At 42.6% G+C, this 23,110-nt stretch overlaps 1 protein-coding gene across 1 annotated transcript in view; it reads right to left on the minus strand.

Moving 5' to 3' along the window:
- Positions 1 to 12,113: 12,113 nt before the first annotated feature.
- The window catches only part of LOC144694381 (pleckstrin homology domain-containing family S member 1-like), a 30,577-nt gene continuing 19,580 nt past the window's right edge, over positions 12,114 to 23,110 (minus strand). Inside the window, exons 12-15 of the mRNA XM_078564699.1 lie at positions 18,038 to 18,139; positions 16,726 to 16,849; positions 13,062 to 13,156; positions 12,114 to 12,249 (exon numbers count right to left, since the gene is read on the minus strand). Of these exons, the coding sequence (XP_078420825.1) occupies positions 13,094 to 13,156; positions 16,726 to 16,849; positions 18,038 to 18,139 (289 nt within the window). The 3' untranslated portion in view covers positions 12,114 to 12,249; positions 13,062 to 13,093. The remainder of the gene's footprint in view (positions 12,250 to 13,061; positions 13,157 to 16,725; positions 16,850 to 18,037; positions 18,140 to 23,110) is intronic.

The raw sequence follows: 23,110 nt of genomic DNA on the forward strand, positions 1-23,110 counted from the left end.
GCAGCAGAGTCAAAAGCAGGAGAGAGAGCACTCACAGTTGTGTTGAGTGAGGGATGATGTGGTGCCGGATCCTCTTGAGGGTGTTCACTGCTGACCTCACAGTCGCTGCAGGCGTAACCCATGTCCTCACCAGTCAGCGTGATGGCACACTCCTCAAAGTGAGTGAGGGGCCTAATGTGGGCCACTCCACCCCTGGTCTGGTAACTCTACCTGTTGCTGTGAGCCAGCTTCTCCTGCATGAAAACAGGTGGAGAGAGTGTGAGCAGGACACATGGCACTGTGTGGAATGTTTTTGTGGTCAGCGGAGTCATAGGCGGGATGAGAATGCGAGCTCCAGAGGACATGAGCCTGATGGAGATGTGAGGGTGTGTGTGAGAGTTAGTGGTGTTGTCCCTTGAGGTGTGAGATCCCTGTGAATGTGTGACGGGTCTGCGAGTATGTGAGTTGAGAGTGATGAGGTGGTTGACTTTCCCTGGTGGAAAGGATGAGACCATTCATCATCTTCCTGCACTGGATGGCTGACCTTCTCTGTGCTCTGGTGGTGCTGACCGCCGCTGCCACTGCCTCCCAGGACCACCTGCAGCAAGAACGAGGGTAGAGGACATCACGGCAGCTTTCCACTGCTTCCAGCAGGTGCCCCAGAGAGGCATCACTAAATTTGGGGGATGCTGTCTGCTTTCAGAGCCATTTGTCACTTAGAGCAGTCCTGGTCTGAAGACATGAGGTAGGCATGCGCTCTGGTGCACCTTAAATATGGTACCAGGAACAAGGAAGTGCTGAGGTCACGGCTTGACTAACGCTGTTGAATGTCCAGAACCAGAGACTTCTCAAGACAATAGGAGTAGCTGGCAGTTACCGAGGGAACTAATGAAGTGTCATCAGGAGTAATATTAAAACTCAGTTTATAAATATTTTAATGACCTTCAATCCCTGAAAGAATTCTTTTAGTTTTAAAACCCTACCATTTAAAAGTAGCAGTTTGAAGGAGAGCAGCAGTGAAGCTGAGTATTCACAGAGAAAGTATTGTCTACATTATATTCGACTGTAGACAGTGGTAACTCTCGGGTAATCTCTACTGGAGATCTCAGCTGCATGTTCCCAAACCCAACTTGCCAATGTTCAGATTGCTGCGACAGGTATACAAGAGGCTCTGTTGCCTGACTCTAATACGCTGAGAATCTGATGGAGAGAACACTGAAGCAAGGATTGATAGACCTAATTGCTCCCACATCGATCACTAAACTTGGTGAGGGAATAACTAAGAACTTGTTATGACCCACCCCGAGGTGAGGTTCTCCAAAGTTCTTGATCCAAGCAAGACCCCTCAATTTGTCACTGTCTGGCTGGGACACCCCCCAATTGTTATGCCCCGGGTGAGGAGGGATGAACAGGCTCCCTGTCTTTATTCAGCACCCCTGCACCCGCCTACTGTTGGTCACAACAAGACTTAATTTAAAAAAGATCCCTTTCACAGATACCCTTTTCCCAGACCCAGTCGTTCTGGGAAACTGTTTGAAGGAGCCAATTTGATCAGACTTTCTTGAGTTAAAGGTAAGAGTAAGTTTATTAACTACTAAAGGCATGAAAGGTTAAAACACATGCATATACAGTCATACAGGTTAAAAGTAAGAATTTAGCCTGAAGTAAGTGTAAATATATATATATGTGTGTATGTATAAAGGTACACGGAACAGTCCTTGACTCATGGGAAGTAGGTGATTGAGCATTGCGGCAGTTGCAATTCGAGGTTCCAGTAGAATTGACTTTGGCAGGTGAATGGTCGGTTTCGAGGTTCCATTAATGTTGACTTCAGTAGATGAATAGTCGGTTTCGAGGTTCCAGTAGTGTTGACTTCGGTAGGCAAATAGTCAGTTTCGAGGTTGCAGTAGAGTTGACTTCGGTAGGCAAATAGTCTGTTTCGAGGTTGCAGTAGAGTTGACTTCGGTAGGCAAATAGTCAGTTTCGAGGTTGCAGTAGTGTTGACTTTGGTAGACGAATAGTCGGTTTCGAGGTTCCAGTAGTGTTGGCTTTGGTAGAGAGAGAGAGATATATCAGGATACCTGCAAAATGGCGATTTGCAGGGGTACTGTGTGTGGCTGTTACTTCTGAGTCAAACTTCCAGCACTTGCTCTCTCTCAGAACACCCACCAACAGATGGACACCTGGGTAGCTTTTCAGCTCACTTTGAACCCCTTCTTTGTATATTCTAAATGGGAAGCAAATTCACAAATCTGCCTGGGCATTGCTCACAGGATTTTTTGATGAGATGATACTCATCACCCATTATGTCCCATTGCCTCTACTGGAGGGAGCAATTAGTTTCTGGATGTCTTTAGAAGTACCTTGTCTGGCAACAGGGTGGGGTACCATTACCTCTTAGGGGGTCACCCTGCAGAATTCCAGCCAGTGGCTTGTGTGCATTTTTTAAAAAAACTCAGGTCTTATTTTTAAAGTCCAATATTTCCAGACGTAATTTGATGCTTTTTTTCCCTTCATTATCATGACAGGCTGAATAAGACATGGATGAAGCTGCTATGGTTGGGGGTAATTCTGTCTCTGTCCTGTTCAACACTTCTATAGTTGAACCAGGAAGCAAGCAAGGCCAGCTAGCCACAGCACCAAAAGACATAACTGAATCATTTATAACACCCGTTCACTAACACAAAGAAGTACAAGAGCAAAGTACTGTGGCTGCTGGAAATATGGACTAAAACAATAAGACCATAAGACATAGGAGCAGAAATTAGGCCATTCGGCCCATCGAATCTACTCCGCCATTCAATCATGGCTGAAAAGTTTCTCAACCTCATTCTACCACCTTCTCCCCGTAACCTTTGATCCCCTTACCAATCAAGAACTTATCTATCTCGGTCTTAAATACACTCAATGACCTGGCCTCCACAGCCTTCTGTGGCAATGAATTCCATAGATTCATCACTCTCTGGCTAAAGAAGTTTCACCTCATCTGGAATTATTCAGCAGATTGCACAGCATCTGTGGAGAGAGAAGCAAGTTATCACTTCAAATGACCTTTCATTAGTAAGGAGTAAGATCTTAATTTTAACTGATATCTACACTTTAAATTCTAAAGTTCCAGCCTTAAGCTGGGTTTTAACAAGGTCTCCACTGGATGAGCAGTTGGGCTTAGTTAATTAAAGAAGTAGTTGAAACTGGTTCCTCTGTCACTGGGCCAGCTAGCCTTTGCCTTGGGTGCATATAAAGCCAGCAAGCTCAGTGCGACTTAGAATAGAGTGCTGGGAGTTGTGTGTTTAGGAGTTGCATGTTTAAGGGAGTTGGGGAAGGAAGGGAAAGAAGTGCTCCTTTGCTTTTGGTTTTGACATTTGATAACGCGAGAGGAGTAACGGCCTTAGAGAGCGAGGGGAACCAGGTCTGAGGCCAGAGCGGGACTGGAAGCCAGCGTGAGAGGAGCGGCGGGTGGCCTTGGTAAGTAGGACCTGGTGATTATTTCTACTGTACAGTCTTTAAAGTAAAAATTGGTCTTTAGTTTAGATTAAATAGTGTTTAAAGCATAAGAAGTAAGTAAGGCCCCTAGTATATATTTAATATTCCTTAAACTATGGGAAGTAAAAGTAAGGGGCGTAATTTAAGGGTTAGTCATGGCAGGGTAGCTCGGCTATGTGGAATGCTTCTCCTGTGCTATGTGGGAACTCAGGGACACTTCCAGTGTCCAGGGTGATCACATGTGCAGGAAGTGTCTCCAACTGCAGCTACTTGAAATCCACATTTTGGAGCTGGAGCTGAGGCTGGAGTTGCTGTGGAGCATCCACAAGGCTGAGGTCTTCATGGATAACACGTACAGTGAGGTGGTCACAGTGAGGTAAAGGTGCACAGGCAGAAAGGGAATGGGTGACTGCCAGACAGGGTAAAGGCACTAGGCAGGCAATGCAGGAGTCCCCTTGCCCACCTCTCTAACAGATTTTTCATTTTGGATACTGCTGGGGGAGATGGTTTCTCAGGGGAATGTAGCAAGATCCAAGTCCATGACACCATGTGTGGCTCAGCTGCACAGGGTGGAGAGAAAAAAGAGTGAGAGGGCAATAGTGAAAGGAGATCCTATTGTAAGGGGAACAGATAGACGTTCCTGTGGCCGCGGATGTGACACCAGGATGGTATATTGTTTCCCTGGTGCCAGGGTCAAGGATGTTACTGAGTGGTGCAGGACATTTCTGAAGGGGGAGGGTGAACAGCCAGAGGTCATGGTCCATATCGATACCATCGACATAGGTAAAAAGAGGAATTAGGTCCTGAAAGCAGAATATAGGGAGCTAGGAAATAAATTAAAAAGCAGGACCTCAAAGATAGCAATCTCATGATTACTCCCAGTGCCATGTGCTAGCGAGATCAGGAATAGGAGAATAGACCAAATGGATGTGTGGCTGGAGAGATGGTGTAGGAGGGAGGGATTTAGATTCTGAGGCATTGGGAATGATTCTAGGGAAGATGGGACCTGTACAAGCTGGATGGGTTGCACCCCAGCTGGACTGGGCCTAACATCTTTGCAGTGGTATTCGCTAGTACTGTGGGGGAGAGTTTAAATTAGAGTGGCAGAGGCATGGGAACCTGAGCGAGGAGACACAAGAGAGGGAAACAAAGATAGAAATGAAAAACAGAAAAATAGAAAGCTATAGTGGAAGGCAGAGGAAACAAGGGCTAACAGCAAATGGGGCCATAGTGCAAAGGAAAAGATGTGTAAAAATGTTAAAAGGACAAGCCTAAAGGCACCGTACCTGAATGCATAGGGCATTCGCAATAAGGTAGACAAATTAAGAGCACAAATAAATGTTAACAGGTACGACATGATTGTAATTACGGAGACATGGCTGCAAGGTTGGAAACTGAATATCCAAGCATATTTGATATTTAGGATGGACAGGCAAAAAGGAAAAGGAGGTGGGATGGCACTGTTAAGAATGAAATCAGTGCAATAATGAGGAAGGACATTGTCTCAGAAAATCTAGATGTAGAAGCAGTCTGGTGGAGCTAAGAAGCAATAATAAAGAAAAAAAAGATTGGTCTAGGAGATGTGAATGGATAAATAGAATTATCACCAATGCTTGCCGTCCAAAAACAAAAAAAAACAGTGGGTAGGCATTATGATCTTAAATTGTTAAACTCAATGTTGAGTCCGGAAGAGTAAGGTTGTTTTGATTACGTTTCCTCCCACCTCACTTGCTGTAAGGTCTCTTCTATTCTCCAAGCTTCTCCGTTTTCATTGCATCTGTTCTGATGATGCAACCTTCCATCTCAGCACTCAGTTATGCCTTCCTTTTTCCTCAGCTGGGGATTCCCCTACATGATGGTGGACAGGATCCTTGACCATATCTGTTCTATTTCAGGCACTTCTGTTATCATGACTTCCCCTCCCTGCTGTCCACCCCTGGCCCTGCACCACCCTTGCCCTCCCATCCACCCCCCTCACCAGGTTCCTGCCAGCTTGGTCCTGGTGAGCCCTGTACTTATATTCAAGTCCAGCTCCATCACAGCATACTTCCCCCTGGAACTGACTGAATTCCCAGCAGTGGCCACTGCTCTTGGTGGCACTGCTGGTACCAGACAGTTGCTGGCCTTTTGATTGGCCTGTCGCTCTCACAAGGTGGGCCTTCCTCAACAATGTGGGTGCAAGTCCTGCCTCAACCAATTAATGGCCCCAACTGTTGAATGGCTGTGAGACGAAATGGCCAAGCTGGGGGTTGGAGGGCACCACCCCCAACTTTTATGCTTGGGGGCGGGGGCAGGGAACCCACCCCCTTGCATAAAATTCAACCTGTTAACTCTTCTTTCTCTCTCTCTCTACAGATGCTGCCAAGCACTGACTGCTTCCAGCATTTTCTGTTTTTATTACAAAGTACAAGCTCATTTCATTCCCAATTGGCTCCTGTTGAAATCCAGTTTCCAGCCACCACATTCCATATTTTCATCGGGGAAACCATTTAGAAGTCATAGGTTAAGGGTTACAAATTAGAAATTGGCCACTTAGCACCATCCAAGATAAGATTTTTGATTGACGATATAGCACTGAAGTCAAAATCCACCCCCCAGCTTTGACTGCAGTATGGATTACAGGATGCACTGAAACAACGTATCAAGTTTATTTTGAGACATACAAGGGCAATGAAGATGGACCTGTTGGGCGAAATGGCCTGTTCCTGTATCAGTCACACATTTGAAGATCTACCACCCTGTTCCTTCATCATTCAGTCAAGACCCTGGTTTCCATACTTAGCATCAGGAAGGGAGTGTCATTACTGCAAGGCCTGTGGTTTTTAAAATAGAACACCCATGATCATCAACTAGGGATGGAAACTAGGGACATTGGCCTTGACTGTGCTGCATGCACTCAAGAAAAAATTTGCCGAAAACCTCTTCTGATAAAGCAATGGTACGCCCATTAATGACCCTGATGGTTTCATGGGGCTGGAGATTGACTGCAGATATCTCTGAAGGATAAAGTATAGCTCTGTTACTGGCTTTCTACAGAACCTGAGCCACAGGAAGCAGCCTCAATCATTGCCATGGATCTTAGCCTGGACAAGTCAGCATGATGTTGGTGCATATGGATAGTCAGCCCCTGGTTTTATTTCACACCCTTGGCAAGCCTCCCTTGTTCCTTCATTCAGCCAAGCATGGGAGGAGCACTGACAGCAACACAGCTTAGAGCAACAAAACCAAGTTGTCATCTCTGTGATTAGGATTCAGCGCTTGATGTGTAAGAGCCTGGCTTTATTTCTAACACCTATTTAAATGAGCAGATATAGAACGTGAAGTACATGAGGGCAGCAATATTTCAGGATTTCTCTTCATCAGAAGATTTGCATTGATAATCAGTTGAAAGCATAGTTTGTGCAAGAAACCATGGTGGGAATTTGTTGTCCCCCTCCCCCAGGAGTGGGCTGGCAGATAGAGGGTCTATGCCCATTGCTTATCCGCCCCTGCTGGAATTTTACCAAGCCGGAGTGGGTGTCTGGTAGCTCTCCCGCCCATGGGCCATTTAAGGTCCTTAAGTGGCAAATTAATGGCCCTTCTGCTGCCGTTGTCATTTTACCAGAGTAGGGGGGGTGGGCCTATGCCACATGGCAAGGCTCTGGAGTGTGGGTCCTTCTGTTCTGGCACTCTGTGTCCAATGGAAGCCTCAAGGGACAAGGGCTGACCCAGCTTGTTGACCCCAACCCCATCCTTCCAATTGCTGCCCCCAACCACCCTCCCTCCCGGCTTCCCCCACAATCACCGGGGCCTACCTGACCACTTACCTGGTTATGCCACCTTCATGCTGTTCCTCATTGAGGACTCATTGCAGTCCCGGCAATGGCCAACGCTCCTGGTGGCACTGCTGGGACTGAAAATGGCTGACAGTCCTTAGGTGCAGGACATCCTCCCACATGGGGGTGGAAGCCATGACCTCAGGCAATGGCCTGACAACTGTAAGATCTGTTTGCAGCTTTCTGAGCCAGCAGAGGCCAGCCTGCTGCTGACATTTCAGCTGCTGGCCGGAGCTACAGCCGCCACAAAAAATTCCAGCTTATGGACTTGATGGGTGAAGCCCTGCCGTTCAGGCTGAAAGTGGGAGGTGATCTTGCTTCTGTCGGCACTGGGGACCCTGGGCAGCAAATTGCCAGCGGTGGCCAATTAAGAGGCCACAACCAATTAAGTGTGGTGGCCCACCCCCAGGGGTTGCTGGCCCAATCAGAGGGCTGGTATTTCAGCAGCACCACTGTTAGAGCAGGGAGTGCAGTGGGGTGGTGGAAAGCCAATAAGGCTGGGGACATGGAGGTCCTGCCGCATTTCACGGCAAGACCTTGTTTTACTGCTTTTCTTCGGTTTTCTTTTGCCTGACAGCTGGCCACATTGACGGGCTATCTGCTGCCAGAAGGGAAAACCTGTGGCAGGAGGCCACAGCTATGGAAGCTTGGGGTTGGGTTCCTGGCAATGGGGAGGGAGGGAGTGCGAGAACAGGGCTTGGTTGTGGGGAAGAAAAGAGTGGGCATTGGGAAGGATCCACAGATAGGGGTCTGTGGGCAGAGACTGGTGATCACTACAGTGAGGAGAAAGAACCCGTGACCAGCAGATGGGAGTTAGAAGCTCCCTCGACAGGTTGCGGAGAGCTCTCCTGATTCTTTTGGCCCCCAAAAGAGTGCCGTAAAAAAACCTGACCTTCCGGAGCTAACCGCCTCCTGCCTTCCTTTCGCTGTCAGTTTTCCTGGAAAACCTTGCTGGCAACAGTTAAATTTAAATTGGCCTCTGAAATAACCTGATTTAAATGTTAATCAAGTTTCCCAGCCTTGCATGGCACGCTACTCATTGGCGTAAGAATTGCACCAAGCCTGTACTTGATCAACTGGGCTCATGTTTCCTGGGGCCTCAATCTTTGCCACAATTAGCTTTTAGGTGCTGTTCTACTTTTTAAATGGAAATCTACATAATGCACACAATAGCTGTCCAATGAACATAACTTCTCTGAATTTTCAGAGTGCATTTGACGATGTGCCAGCCGTGAGACTGCCCAGATGGGTTAATGTTTAGGAATCAAATAGCTGGCTGAGTTTAAAAACTGGTCTGGGTGTAGAAAGCAACATTAGAGCTGAAGGCTCAGCTGTTTCAAGGCATTGAGTAGGGAAGTTATTTCATGTTAGAAACAGTATAGATTTGATCCCTAGTCTGTACTGAGCTCATAGATCATGGTTGGGCAGGAACAGGGATGCTACTTCTCGTTTCTGTCCCCAGAGTCGGGGAACTCGGCCGGGGCGCCAATCTTCTAGTTGGTTTTCATGTTAGACAGGGAAGTTTACTTACAAAACTAGTCTAGTCTCCTAGCTGGAGGAGGAAGCACTATCGTGACAGGCTTCTGAAGGAATGAAAATAAAACAAAAAAAAAATCTTCACTGCAGAATAAAGAATGCTTTATTCCTGGTGTACTTAAATTAAAGCTAAAATCTTTGATAATCACAAACAGTGCTGTTACTATATTCTCTGACATGTAAATAATTTTATGAAGAAAAAAGGAATGAAAATTGCCCCCCCACTTGCACTGCAACAGATTCAAGTCAAAATTTATATTTACTAAATTCATGTGAAGTTTGAGGATAACTGATACTAGGGGCAGAATTTTACAGCCCCTTTATGGCGGGGGCAGGGCCATAAAATGCAGCGAGCCATTCAAAAGTCCATTGACTTCGGCGAGACAGGAAAATCCCCGCCATCAGGAGGGGCTGTAAAAGTCCACCCGACAAAAGCATGACACTCAGGGTTATGAGTGTCATTTGGAATTGTTTGGGAGTATCTTTTGAATCAATTTTTTCTGGAAGACAATGCCAAGTAATTTATAACCCCTGCTAAAAGCTGGCATAAACAAGTTTTGTTTTTAAAAATGTGCGTACTTTAGGTTTAAGAAAAGGAATATATTTTGCAGTATGCGATAATTGCAGCACCTGCTGGGGATAAGGAGAACTGCAAACAAGTAGGTTATCACACAGGGGTTTCTACTTAATCGATTGCTAAAATAACAGCAAATGTTTATCATCACCTCCTTCAGGTTTTCTGTTGGTAACCCTATGTTATCTTTTTATGAACAGCATCATACATCAAAACCACAGAGCTTTGGACTGTTTGGACAGTTACTTGTCACCACAAACCTGATCGGAGATGTTATAAATAACAGGTGCAAGGGAATAATTAAAAGGCTGTAGAGCAGATTTTAACTAGCAGGCAGGCTGGTGGAAGGCCCGGTTCATTCATGTGCTGCTAGTTAACTGTACACCCTGAATTGGGTGGCCACTCCAATTCAGTGGTATCGGGTTGACACAGTCTTCGAATCGCTCTCTTATACATATTTGAGTTGCATTCTATCTTATGATGTAACCTGTGCCACTTCAACTTTCTGCCTTTTCACTCATTATTTTCAACATATTAGTATCAAGGGAATCGAAGGTTATTGGGGTAGATGGGAATGTGGAAATCGAAACACAAGAAGACCAGCCATGATCTTATTGAAAGGCAGAGCAGGCTCAAGGGGCCGAACAGTCTACTCCTGTTGCTGTTTCTAGTGTTATGTTCTTAAGTGTTTAACTTTAAAACCATTTTCAGATACAAAATGGTATACAGTATAAATTTAACCAACCATAACCTGAAATAAATTTAGAAACCACATTTCAGTGACTATCAATATGCTGGACAGTTCAGAGTGATGTCAGATGCTAACTACTATTGGATGTTACATTCACAAAGTCTCGAGCTACAATGGGACTTTGAATGACCACACTATTCTCAGACTTCAAAGTTCTTTAAATAACACGATTTTGCAGTCGTTTGTCAGATTTTTTTTTTTATTTTCACAAAGGACATCCTTCCTGAAAACATATTCTAATGCTGCTCTGTTTTATCAATATAAATGCTATTAAATATAATATACGGTAGTTGCATTTCCTGAATGCTCACATTGAACCCATCCTTTAAAATTCTATGGATTCATTGATACAATTTACAATACTTGCTTACAAGTTACAAGTTACATCTCAATCCAACTGAGTCACTATAATGTTATTTGCAGAAAACAATTGCAATTTTACCGCTAATGCTATAAGCTTAGTGTCATATACATTTCATATTTTCAAGTAATATTTCTTGCTCATAAGAATTATAAAGTGATACTAACATTGTTCTTTTAAATTAGTACTTTGAGATGCTGCTTTGAAGTACAATGGCAATAAACAAATTGTTATAATGGAATTTTAGAAGGTAAAGAATTTCAATTTAAATACTGCCTTTTATGGCCTCAGGATTTTACAAAGCTATTCACAGCCAATGATGCTCTTTCAAAGTGGAGTCAATGTTACAGGGAAGCACAGTGCCCAATTTGTGCATGGCAAAGTCTCACAAACAACAATGAGATAAATGACCAAATAGCCTGTTGGAGTGATTTTTGGTTGAGGAATAAATATTTGCCAGGACAGAGAACTACCTCAACCGACCTCAAATATTGCCATGTGGCCTTTTAATGTGCACCTGAGATGACAATCGGTTCAACATCTCATTCAACAATGCAGCTCTTCCTCAGTGCTTTACCAAAGTGTCAGCCTGGATTATGTGCTCCAGATACAAAAAGAAGAAACATTTAAAGAATTCAATACTGGTGATTTACTAGTTAACTGAAAAGCTTAACTGCTTGTTAAATTTATAAATTTTGAGAAGGTGCACAGAGAATTTTGGTGCTTATCAAGGTGTGGGGTGTCAATTCTGGAGAGTGGAACTTTCCTTGGGTCAGTACCAAAGAATCTCAAGCAATTATTGAACAACTGAAGAGGCAGAATAGTGCATGTATTACACCTTGTGTTTTGTAACTATTTTAAGCTATGGCAATTTAAATGTGGCATGAAAATTATAGCATAACACAGCAAAATTAATCTTCAATTTAGCTACATCAATTCAAGTACTAATTCTACTCTGCACTAAATTTGAATATAATTATTAAAAAAATACTTATCAACTAATCTTAATGTGAATGCATCTGTGTAAGATAGTGACTATTAATTGTACCTAAACTCACCACAATTAATAATATTATTTCGCAACATTGGCACAAGGAGGATTAGTATAAAATGCATGCTGGTAGTGACATTAATTGTCTTACAAATGAAGGACAAATGTTAGCAGCAGCAATAATGTTAATACATCTTTCTATGTTGTCCTCTAGTATAAGCAGCAAAAAAAATCCAGCATACACACCAAGCACTTTACAATGGATTTGTATGTATATATGTATGTGCTTAATGCTCACTAAAAGCTTCACAATTTTCATTTCAATAATTAAATTGCCTTTTAGTAAATCACAATGCACAGGGATTTCATCTTTAAAAAAAAACACAGCTGGCTAAATAGGACACTTTACTGTTATGCCTATAAATCACAGCAGGTTGTTAAATGTTAATGAAGACTGTAATATATTTGATCTCAGCATTTGTCTAGGGATAATAAAGGAAATGCCAGCATGCTTAAGATGGCTGAGGTTGTGAACCTGTGCTAGGTTTTTATGCACTTCAACCACTTAAATGAAAGGGCCATTAAGATTCCCAGATCTCTTCAACACCAATCATTAATGATTTAAAGAATGAAGGTTGAGAAGGAAGATAAAAACAAATACTGATGAACTGTTGCTGGATGACTCGGCATGATCAATGCTAACCGGTGATAGTTCCAGCACCATTAGCGCTTTGATTGTACTGAATGCAAATTACAACCCTGTGTAACAAAGAAAATATAATTAACTTGCATAACTTTCCTTAAACATACTTTACATAGGTTCAACATTTGCATATAAAATATTAAGCTAATTAGATTTCAGAAAATCTGTATCAAAACATAAGAAATAGGGGCAGGAGTAAGCCCTTCGAGCCTGCTTTGCCATTCAACAAGATCATGACTGATCTTCTACCTCAATTTCAACTTCCTGCACTATCCCATTATCCCTTAATAAACAAAAATCTATCAATCCCTGTCTTGAACATACCTAATAACAGAGCATCCACAGATCTCAACTGCCATCTCAATAGCTTGCAATATTTCTAGTTAACTACCTACCTATTCATCACAGTGCCCTATTTGCTTTCTCTATAGCATTGTGAAACTGGTCATGGACTTTTGATGCCTTATGAAATATGGCTCCTAGAATACTCTTCCACACCGACCTTATGCATGTATATTTACTCATAATGAAGGAATAATGTGCACGTCTTTCATGGAAGGTATTCTTTAAAAAAAGCAAACTGAAAGCAAAATGTTATGCATCTGATAGAATCTGAATTTCAGTAGTGACGCTAAAATGTATTATGTCTGAAAGTGTTTATCAACACTACTGATGTAGGTAGAATTTTACAGCGAGATACGGTTATATTCTTCTGCACTGTGATGAGCAGAGATCAGAAGCTGTGTTAGTATTTGCAGATAGAGGAATAAAGTAATCCACAAGCACTACAGTGGTCATCTGAATATTAAAGATAATTTACAAATAGCTTAAATTCCCATTGCCTAATGAAAGGGTAAACGTGACTTACATTTTATTGGTTTCCTTCATTTTTCATTTATCTCATTTACGCTCTTCACTGTCAAATTTCGGTGCTTCAGGTAGTCGCAATATGGTGACTGTCACCTGGGAAAGAATCACTTCTGTTAGACTACAGTTCCAGAAATACACCCAATATACTTGTTCTCATGTTAGTCGGTAAAAAGCAAGATATTTGAACCATGCAGGTTTAACGTTTAGCAATTTGAAATGGTTCATTACATGTCAGATTCTCCTCCTTCCTCCGATCCCTCTGCTGCCTCACCCCATTCTGTATCCACAACCTCCTCCGACTCTATTCCCCCTCCCACATACTCCCTATTCCTCTGATTCCAGTCTAATCTCTGGAACTTTTTCCTTAAACTTCTACTTTTCCTTTTTAAAAATAGCCTCAACATTCATTTCTTGAACTTTTGGTTATCCCTCAGAACTCTCCTTCGCTGGCTTGGCATATTATTTCCATACAGCTATCTATAAATTTCTTTGGGATGTTCTTTACCTTAAAATGTGCTGTAGGTGCAGGTTGCTGTTGTCTAGGGTTTGCTTCTGACCTGATCTGAACCCTACCTGTAATTCTGAGTTCAGATTAATTCTGAAAAAGCCCTGGCACAAGCTCATCCTTTTCAAGGAGTCAGCAGATGAGCAAAGTCAATCATTGTTTCAAGTCATACGAACTCGAAATATTAACTCTGTTTCTCTCTCCACAGATGCTGCTAAACCTGCTGAGTTTTTCCAGCATTTTCTGTTTTTGTTTCAGGTTTCCAGCATGCACAGTATTTTGCCTTTATCTTATTGTTTCAGATCAGTTTTATTAAAACATAAAAGAAGCTTTAATTTTTCAGCCTCCAGTACTTTGCTTTGCGCCCTTAGAGCTCCGATTTGAGAAAGAGCTGATCTATAACTAAAACCCACCACCTATAGACACTCCATGTTGTGTAAGTGCCGAATGAAGATCCAGGAAATGAGGTGGGAGCTGTGGTGATGTTACTCTTGCCTTATTTCCATATAATTATCATATCTACATCTATTTTAGCTGAAGAACTCTAGGGTCTGAATTTTATGCTCTCCACCCCGCCTAAGCCGACCAACGTAAAACAAGGTCGCTCCGCAGCCATAACACCTTAAGGAGGTGAAGGAGGGACTTGCGCCCCTCAGTGGGGGGAAATCTGCCCTCGTGATCTGCCGGCCGATCAGACTGGCAGTCCCATCAGTGCCAGAACTCAGTAGTGGAAATAATTACTCTCTATCCTATTTGTTTCCCTTAATATCTTAAACCTCAATCAAATCACCCCTTCACCTTCTAAATTCTAGGCAATACAAGCCTGGTTTGTGTAATCTCTCCCCATAATCTAACCCTTGGAGTTCTGATATCATTCTAGGAAATCTACATTGCGTTCCCTCCAAGGCCAATACATCCTAAGGTGTGAGGTGCGGAACTGCTTGTGGTACGCCGGGCGTGATCTAACCAGGGCTTTGTACACCTGCAGCATGACTTCTGCCTCTTTGATTTCCAGTCCTGTAGATATAAAGGTCAGCATTCCATTAGCCTTTTTGATTATTTTCTATATCTGTTCATGGCATTTTAATGATCTATGTACCTGGACCCTGCCCTCATCCACCACTCCCCAGCCTCTTTGGACCTCCATTTTCCTAGCTTTTCACCATTTTTAAAGCTGACACAAAGCTGACTAAGTCTTAAAAGTATACAGTTGATTTGAGACTTCCATAAGTAGCACCAGTTTTGTTCCAATGCCACAGATTGTTGAATAGTACTCTATTTAGACTATGTGCCGAGGTGGAAATGTACAGCTCAAACATCCTAATTTACAGGAATCGTGATGCTTAGGCAATGCTTATGTTCCACTGAGCACTGCAATATTGGCTGTTCTCATTGAGTATGGGTGAGTAGTCCATCTACCATATTTTAAAACCCAACAATATAAACTGACATGAAACGAAACATTCCAAAGCTACTGACAAACTTAGTCACACAAATACTAATGAATAAACCTTTTTGTGAACTAGGGATATTTTCAAATGAAGATTTCCTTGGGAAATTAATTGTAAAAATATCAAATTCTGTAACTCAACAACTGACGTATAATTAATCCTTAAAAAGTTTTAGGCAGGGTGAGAGAGGCAAAAACCTTGCAGTGAACTGCAAAGGATGTTGGATGCTGCAATAGAGGAAAGGGAAACAGTATCTTCTTCTAGAAGGATGAGGTTGGACGAGCCAAAAGACCTTGTTCTTTGACAATCTGTAGAGGACCCCCAGCTTATTTTGGTTTTATATTAAGTGGTCAGCCGTGTACTTGAATCTTTCAATTTATTCCCCAGGTGCTATTTAAGAATTAAAATGAAGATGCTTCTGATCTTTCTAAAATTCGCTCATATTCCATGGATCATAGCACCTATAAATTGGTCACAAGACTTTGAGGGAGAAGGTTTCCCAATGCCCCTCCCTTACTGTGTAAAACTACTTGGTTGCCTCTCAACAACGGTGTGGTTGAGATTAGTAACTTCCCACAGAAGAATCTCAGACATAGAGCTAAGTTATACCGCACTCCCTCCTAGAGACCTTTTAAATGTGATGTAGCCAGCAGGAGTACGACACAAAGATATAGAAGGCAAAACTCTTTGAATATTTTAATATGCTCTTGCTGTAACTCTTGCAGTGTAAGGTTTGGAAAATAGGCTCTGGCTTCACTTTGGGGTTCCCACTCAGCCTGATGAGGCGGAACCTACACCTGGTATTTCTGAGGCCAGTGAGGCAGAGAGAGTGGGTGAGGGCAGGATTGGTGTAGGGAATTCTTACATTGGTTGGTGCCTGCATATTGACGAATATAATAATATAAATAAAACATTTGAAACGAGGCATATTGACCACCTCCCTGGTGCACCTGTGGAGCACTATGGCAATGTATCCCAGGGAAGCAGCCCGGGCCGGAGTTGTATAGAACCTTGGTGAGGCCACAGCTGGAGTACTGGAGTGCAGTTCTGGGTCGCCACATTATAGGAAGGATGTGATTGCACTGGGGGGAGGGGGGTGCAGAGGAGATTCACCAGGATGTTGCCTGGGATGAAACATTTAAGTTATGAAGGGAGGTTGGATAGACTTTGGTTGTTTTCGTTGGAGCAGAGAAGACTGAGGGGCGACCTGATCGAGGTGTACAAGATTATGAGGGCATGGACAGGGTGGATAGGGAGCAGTTGTTCCCCTTAGTTGAAGGGTCAGTCACAAGGGGACATAAGTTCAAGGTAAGGGGCAGGAGGTTTAGGGGGGATGTGAGGAAAAACTTTTTTACCCAGAGGGTGGTGACGGTCTGGAATGCACTGCCTGGGAGGGTGGTGGAGGCGGGTTGCCTCACATCCTTTAAAAAGTACCTGGATGAGCACTTGGTACATCATAATTTTCAAGGCTATGGGCCAAGTGCTGGTAAATTGGATTAGGTAGGTAGGTCAGGTGTTTCTCACGTGTCGGTACAGACTCGATGGGCCGAAGGGCCTCTTCTGCACTGTGAGATTCTGGGTGATTCTGGTACTTGCTGCCATCACGTTCTCAAGGATCTTCTAGACCATCAAAATTACCAAGGCACCTTTCAACATAACATGGTTAAACAGCAGATGCCATTCAGTATAGCTGGAATGTGATGTACCTCCTCTTCCAACGATTTGTCGACAAGCGTGTTGAATTCCTTTATGTCATGGATCTGAAGTTTGTTGATTGCCAAGATTTGATCTCCAAAATTAAAAGGACACTTCTTATCCAAAGACATGACACTATCACCAAGAAGAAGAATTTTGTTAATGAGCACTGATCATTGAAGGAAATGTACCAGCAGAATTGGAAGTTCGAATATAGATAGCTGTATTGAGAACTGGTAACTGTTGTGAAACAAACCACAAGGTGGCACCAGCCTCATTACTCAAGTTCGCTAGACGTGAGTTATCAGTCATGATAAAAGCTGGTTTTGTTCTGATGCCACAGGAGTAGTTTATAGAAAATTACTCCTGTCTTGATTATCTGAAAAGGGGTGGGAGGAAGGGGTGGAATTTCAGGGCAGGGCACTTGCATATAAAAGTTTATTGCCTGGGTAGATGCATTGAGGAAAAATGTAAAAGGGCCAACCTGAATTTCTGACCACTCCTTCAAATGCTTAGAAATCTGCAAGCTTCATTATAAGCCAATAATTCTCCCTATTTTACTTTTTGCAATGTACTCCACCCAGGTAATTGTATAACTGTGTGTGTGTGTAAGAGTAAAATCTGTTCCTTCAGCTCAAAGGCTTGATTAGCATTGTAAACAAATCACACGTTGGGTGAATTGTTTTAATAAGAAAACTCAACAATTTTCTGATCATTAATTCTGCATTTATATTTGAAAGTTGTTGCTATAACCAACCCGGGCAGCACCTTTTCTGTGCCATACACAAAGCGGCATGAAGACCCATCCCAGAGTCTCCTTCTGCCATCAACCATTGCTAGCAGTGCTGGACGACACAGGCAGCCATTTTATCAGGCCTGTTCAGTCTAACAGTACAAGCCCGGTTACTACAGACCTTCTTCCATTCCCACCTCAAACGTCAGGGAATGTTCTGATGCCTGAGCAAAGCTGTGCAAGCTTTTTATTATCTCTGAGCCAATGAGTTTAATATCATTAAATTGATCCCTTTTAGGACCAGTTTAGAGTCTACACCAACATTGAGGAGCTCAAGGCATAGCTTGTCAATCTTTTCTGGAGTAAGCTCGTTCAAAATGCCTCTGACTTTCCTGAAGATTCCATCTTGTCATTCTTAAATATTTTTTATTTTGAAAAAATAAATATTTTTATTTTGAAAGTATACACAGTGATCAACGTCATATTCAGTGATAATTAATGAGACAATTTTTGAAAGTGTATGAGTTAATTTGAACTTTTTCCTTTAATTTGAAATCTTATTAAATAATAGAATAATGACAGTTACTTACCAGATTCTCTCATTTACTTGTTGAAATGACAGATTATTTTTGATATAATCTCGAAAAACCATAACATCCAATTTTGCCAGCTTTGTTTCTTCTATAACATTGCTAAATAAAATAAATTTGTAAATGTTGATACCTACTTAGTGAAAACATTGTCAGTCAGGGTTTGGGATTCACACTGACCCAACACTCCACACAAGGTTACAAATCTTTTAAAAATATCTTAGAAGATACTCCAAGACCCAATGGAAGATAATACTTGTAGTTCTAACACACACTGCCTGGGAAATGATAAGGTGGCAAACTTCAGATTTGATTGTGTTCAAAGGAATCAAATGTTCCTCTAAGGAGGGATGCAGAATTAAAAATCTCATCCAAAGGTTTCCTGTGTGCTTGGTGTAGCAAAATCCTGAACCAATTTTTCATAAATGCTTTAACATTTTGCTGCATCCCTACAATGCAAGGGGAATTTTTCACTCCTCCTCATCATATGTAATTGGAAGGTCAGTCATGCATGTTTTTTCAATAATTTCGTGACAATGTATTCCTTTGAACTATAGTGATGGAATTTATTGGAACCATACACAAAACACATTTGTAAATGTTTCTAAAGGTATTATACTACAGATACAGTTGACACTGCTGTTTGTTTAAAACAGTACAACACCAATAGATCTGTGTTACACTGCTGCCTTCAGGTTTGTCCTTTACCCAGGGAAATGGAGCTCTGTTCACTACAGCTTAATGCCTGTTAAATGTTATCTGGCAGTTGGCTGGTCCACCAGGAAGATTAACAATGAAGTAGGCAGTCTAACAGACCACTGGGGACAGCTTAAACTTTGCTTTGCACCAACTGCATATCAACGCGTTCGGTGTTCTATAGCTGGGCTATTATGGGTATTCCTTTTGATGCATGAAACAATGCTCTATCCATTTATACAGGCTTTTGGACCATGCATTAGCAGAGTGAGAAACAATTGGTACCTGTTTTATTTAAAGCTGAGAAAGCAACAAACTTGCATAAAAATATACAATATGCAAGGTGAAATATGTAAAAGGGCACAGGAAGTGGAACTACTCCCTTTGGGAAAATAAAACGCCGAAAGTGAGTGGGAAAGAGAAAAAACAGAAACAAAAAGTTTTCTCTCAGTTGTCACTGGAACTAATGTAATGGATGTGGGGAGCTTCTTTATGCCAGACCTGGGAACCAAGAACTAGGAAACAAGTCAAATGCCTAAAAACACTTAAAATGAACAATTTTACCGCCATACTCACAGATTTTACTGCATTAAAATAGACTGACCTTTATCATAACAAATTTGTCATATTCAGTAAATAAATGGACAGATTCAATTCATCAGTAGAGAAATGTCCAAAATTTTTGTTCATATGGTAGACTGAACTGCATACATAGAGCCCCTGGGTCACATATATAAAGCTTAAATGCATATTTCCCAAACTGCCAATGTTAACAGATCCTGATTTCAAATTTAGGGAGGAAAGCTGAAAATAAACCTCGAGGAACCAAGACATTCAAACAGGAGAAACGAATGGAGCAATAAACAAAAGCAGAAACAGAAATTAGTTGCTGTGGTTTTGCTGACCCCATATTCAGGGCTTGGGCTGACATACAGGCTACAAGCTGCAGCTTGAAGGCTGCAGAGATAGAGAATAATGGGGAGGCCGGTGATTTGAACTAATCCTGCATATCGACCTGATTATAGGCTGAGCTGACATCCTCTTAAACCTTTTTATTTCTTGGTATTTTCATGGAAATTATATTGTGGATTAGTGCAAAATAAATGAGCTAGCTACTATACACTACTTCTAGTTAATAATGTATTCCATTCAAATGCTTTAATTGTTCTCAAAAGTTTATGAAAAGTACATTCATACAAAGCAAAAAGTGTTAATAGTCATTAGAATGTCAAAGTGAGTAGTCATGGACACCTTCAGACTTCTGTTTGTGTTGAAAGCCTGAGTATTTTGGTTAATGAAAAATTAAGTTTTGTACCTAAAGTCAGCATAAAGATATCTTGAGCGACTCTTCCAGAATAAAGAAATTCCAGCTTTGTGTATGCTGCCACAAATTAGGTCTCAGTACTCAGGAGAACACTATAATTTGGCAAACTCTAATGCAAAGTTTTAGCCATGTATGTGTTGCAGCCAGGTGTCCACTGTAAACAGGCTGGGTTTACACAAACATATTTTATTCGGAGTCTAAAACCGGTAGAGGAATTTTTCATTTCATGTGTATGGTTGGATTTGAATCCAAGGCCTGATTTTAAAAGTTGTGGGGGCGTTGGGGGAAGGGTAGAGTGCTCATGTGCACCAAAGTGGTCAGTGAACTCGGGAATCTGGCGCCCATCTTAACGGTCGGGCAACGTTTGCATGCATTCTCTTGGAGTCCTCCCTGAGCATAGCCAGATTCAGTACAAGTCCAGCAGGGGAATGGGTGACAGAAGGGAAGCCGTGAGGATGGTTCCCTCTCTGGAGGCAGTCGGCGGTGGTTCGAGCCACAAGCAGTGGGAGGGGAGCCTCGGGCAGCCGCTGTTCACCCACTCAGGCCTCCAAGTAATATTGAAATGGGGTCCCAGTAACATCATCACTTACTCTACATATTTTAAGCCGGAACCCGCTCCCTTTCTGTGGGTGTCCTTTTCGCCCGCTTAAGGGAGCAGGTACCGGTTGGAAGATGGTGGGAAAGCAGAGAGTTCAACTGACTGAGCTCACCCCACACGTGATGTCCCCCAAGAAGGGGGACTTATATTCAAGGCACAAGTCTTAGGGAGAAAGAAAACGTCCTGAAAATCTTCGATCACCATCAATGATATTATGGCAACCCACTTGCTGAAAAATTAGGCGGTGAAAAAAACAAATGCTTTCTCACGCCCGTACAATGTTTTGAAATGCTGATAGGTTAATTGCTTTCTCTTCTCAGGTAAGAAATTCGATATCTTACAAAGAGAATGTTCATGTGGTGTTTGCAGTGGACAGTGCTGAGTTTTAGTGAGGAAGATATCATCTGGTACTAAAACACCACTCCTGCGTGAATAAAACAATCACGTAGAAATGTTATGTGCTTTTTGTACTTTTACTTTAAAATTAGTAGGCCGCACACAGACTGCAAGCTACGTGTCAACAAAATACCAATACAAATACAAGGGTATTAAAGCTTTGATCCCAATTGTCGCACATTTACTTGAAAATTCTCTAAAATTAACTGTTGTTCAATATATAATGCGACAATGGTCAGGAGTGAGAATGTAATACTGGGCAGAATTTTGCCCTCGGATGGTGGGCGGGCCCCACCGGCTCGGCGGCGGGCAGACAGCCGATCCCCGCCACCGAAACGGGGCCTGCCGCCATTTTGAGTGGGCGGGCCAATTAAGACCCACCCAGCGGCCTTCCCGACAGGAAGCGCTATGTGCTTCCTGTGCGGGGGGTGGAGGGATTCCCCATCTGTCAAAGTGCACTCTTTGAGCATGCGCGTAAAAGAGCGCACTGTTCCCTGAGGCAAAGTCCTGTCTCATGGAGTTTACTGACAGGTAAGAAAAGTCAAAAAATAGAAAAATTAAAAAATTATTAACATGTCCCCCTCATGTGACAATGTCACACAAGATGGGACATGTTAATAAAAAGGACATAAACTTTATTAGACTTTTTAAAAGCAGACATGAAACCTTATCCCGCCAGTGGATGAGGTTTCATGTATTATCAGAAGCCCGCTGGGGCTCCTGGCCTGCCTGCCAGCCTTAAGGTTGGACGGGCAGGTCTCTAACTATCTTAATGACCCTGTCAATGGCCTCAATTGGCCACTGGCAGGTCGGTGGGCGGACAGCTGATTTTGCTGTCCGCCCACCTTCCTGAAAATTTAAAGGGACCGGGATGACGTCATGGGTTCCTCCCGACATCATCCCGTGTCATTTTCCCCTCGGCGAGCGGGCCCCGCCCCCAAATCGCCAATGGGAAAATTCAGGCCACACTCTCAAAGTTCAGATTATATTATAAATTTAGATTTGTTTGAGTCAATGTGACTGGATTTACCTACTTTTAGAGGTTTGTAGAAATTTGCTGCTTATGCAGATTTTTTGCCACACTAGTGGTACTTAAATTCATTACCCACCTCAGGACTAAACTTCAAAAGCAAGAAAACAGGGCTCTACTCATTTATTTAAGTGCTTAATAAACAGTGCTCAGCTGATGCTGAAATCATTCATCCTTATTTAAGGCATCATTGCAGATATAAGGGTACAAACTCCACTTTGCCACTCCCTTGCACTTTATCATAAAATTGTTCACTTTCAGCTTGTGATTTTCCAGCACTCAGAATTTCTTCCTTGAAGTGTTTGTGCCATTCTCAAGGCAGGTTGATGAGATGATAAGAAGTTAGTGTTTACACAACTCAGCCAAGGTGGAGGGTTGTGGCAGAGTGCAATGCAGTTTCTATGAAAGTACAAGATGTTTCTGAAACTATAACCTCAAAGCCTATAAAAGTTGTTATCACTCTGGATTCAGGTGTAATATATCGACACGAAGTTGTGAAGTGCTTTAACATTGTCTTTCAGATGGTATTACACCCCATGATCAAATCCAAACAGATGCCAGTTTGCCAAGTTATTCTGAACAATGATCTGCCAAACTCTAATGTTCATCACTGCAGGTAATATGCACTGAAAAGTAGCTAGTTGGCATCTTTAGCAATGGTTACCTATTAACCCGAGTTAGGAATCATCCAAAATTTCTATAATAATGAGAACTTGGATGATGAACATGTTACATTTTTACACAGAATGTAATTGGGGAGGTGAGTTGTCAAGAGTAAATTGATAAGTATGTGGACCGTATCTTAAATGAATTGGACTTGGTGGGCTGAATTTTTTGCCTGTCGGGCGGGCGGGGATCCGATCCCCGCCGGAGAAGCGGGCCCCACCGCCATTTTAAGTGGGCGGGCCTTAACGTGACACCCACTGGGAAGCGCTATGCGTTTCCTGTGTGGGTCCGGGGGGGGGGGGGGGGAGTGGGTGGGGGGAGATTTCCCAGATGCAAGAATGCACTCTTTCATGCATGCACGCG

Source organism: Cetorhinus maximus, chromosome 20, assembly GCF_964194155.1.
Source record: "Cetorhinus maximus chromosome 20, sCetMax3.hap1.1, whole genome shotgun sequence".
NCBI classification, from domain to species: domain Eukaryota; kingdom Metazoa; phylum Chordata; class Chondrichthyes; order Lamniformes; family Cetorhinidae; genus Cetorhinus; species Cetorhinus maximus.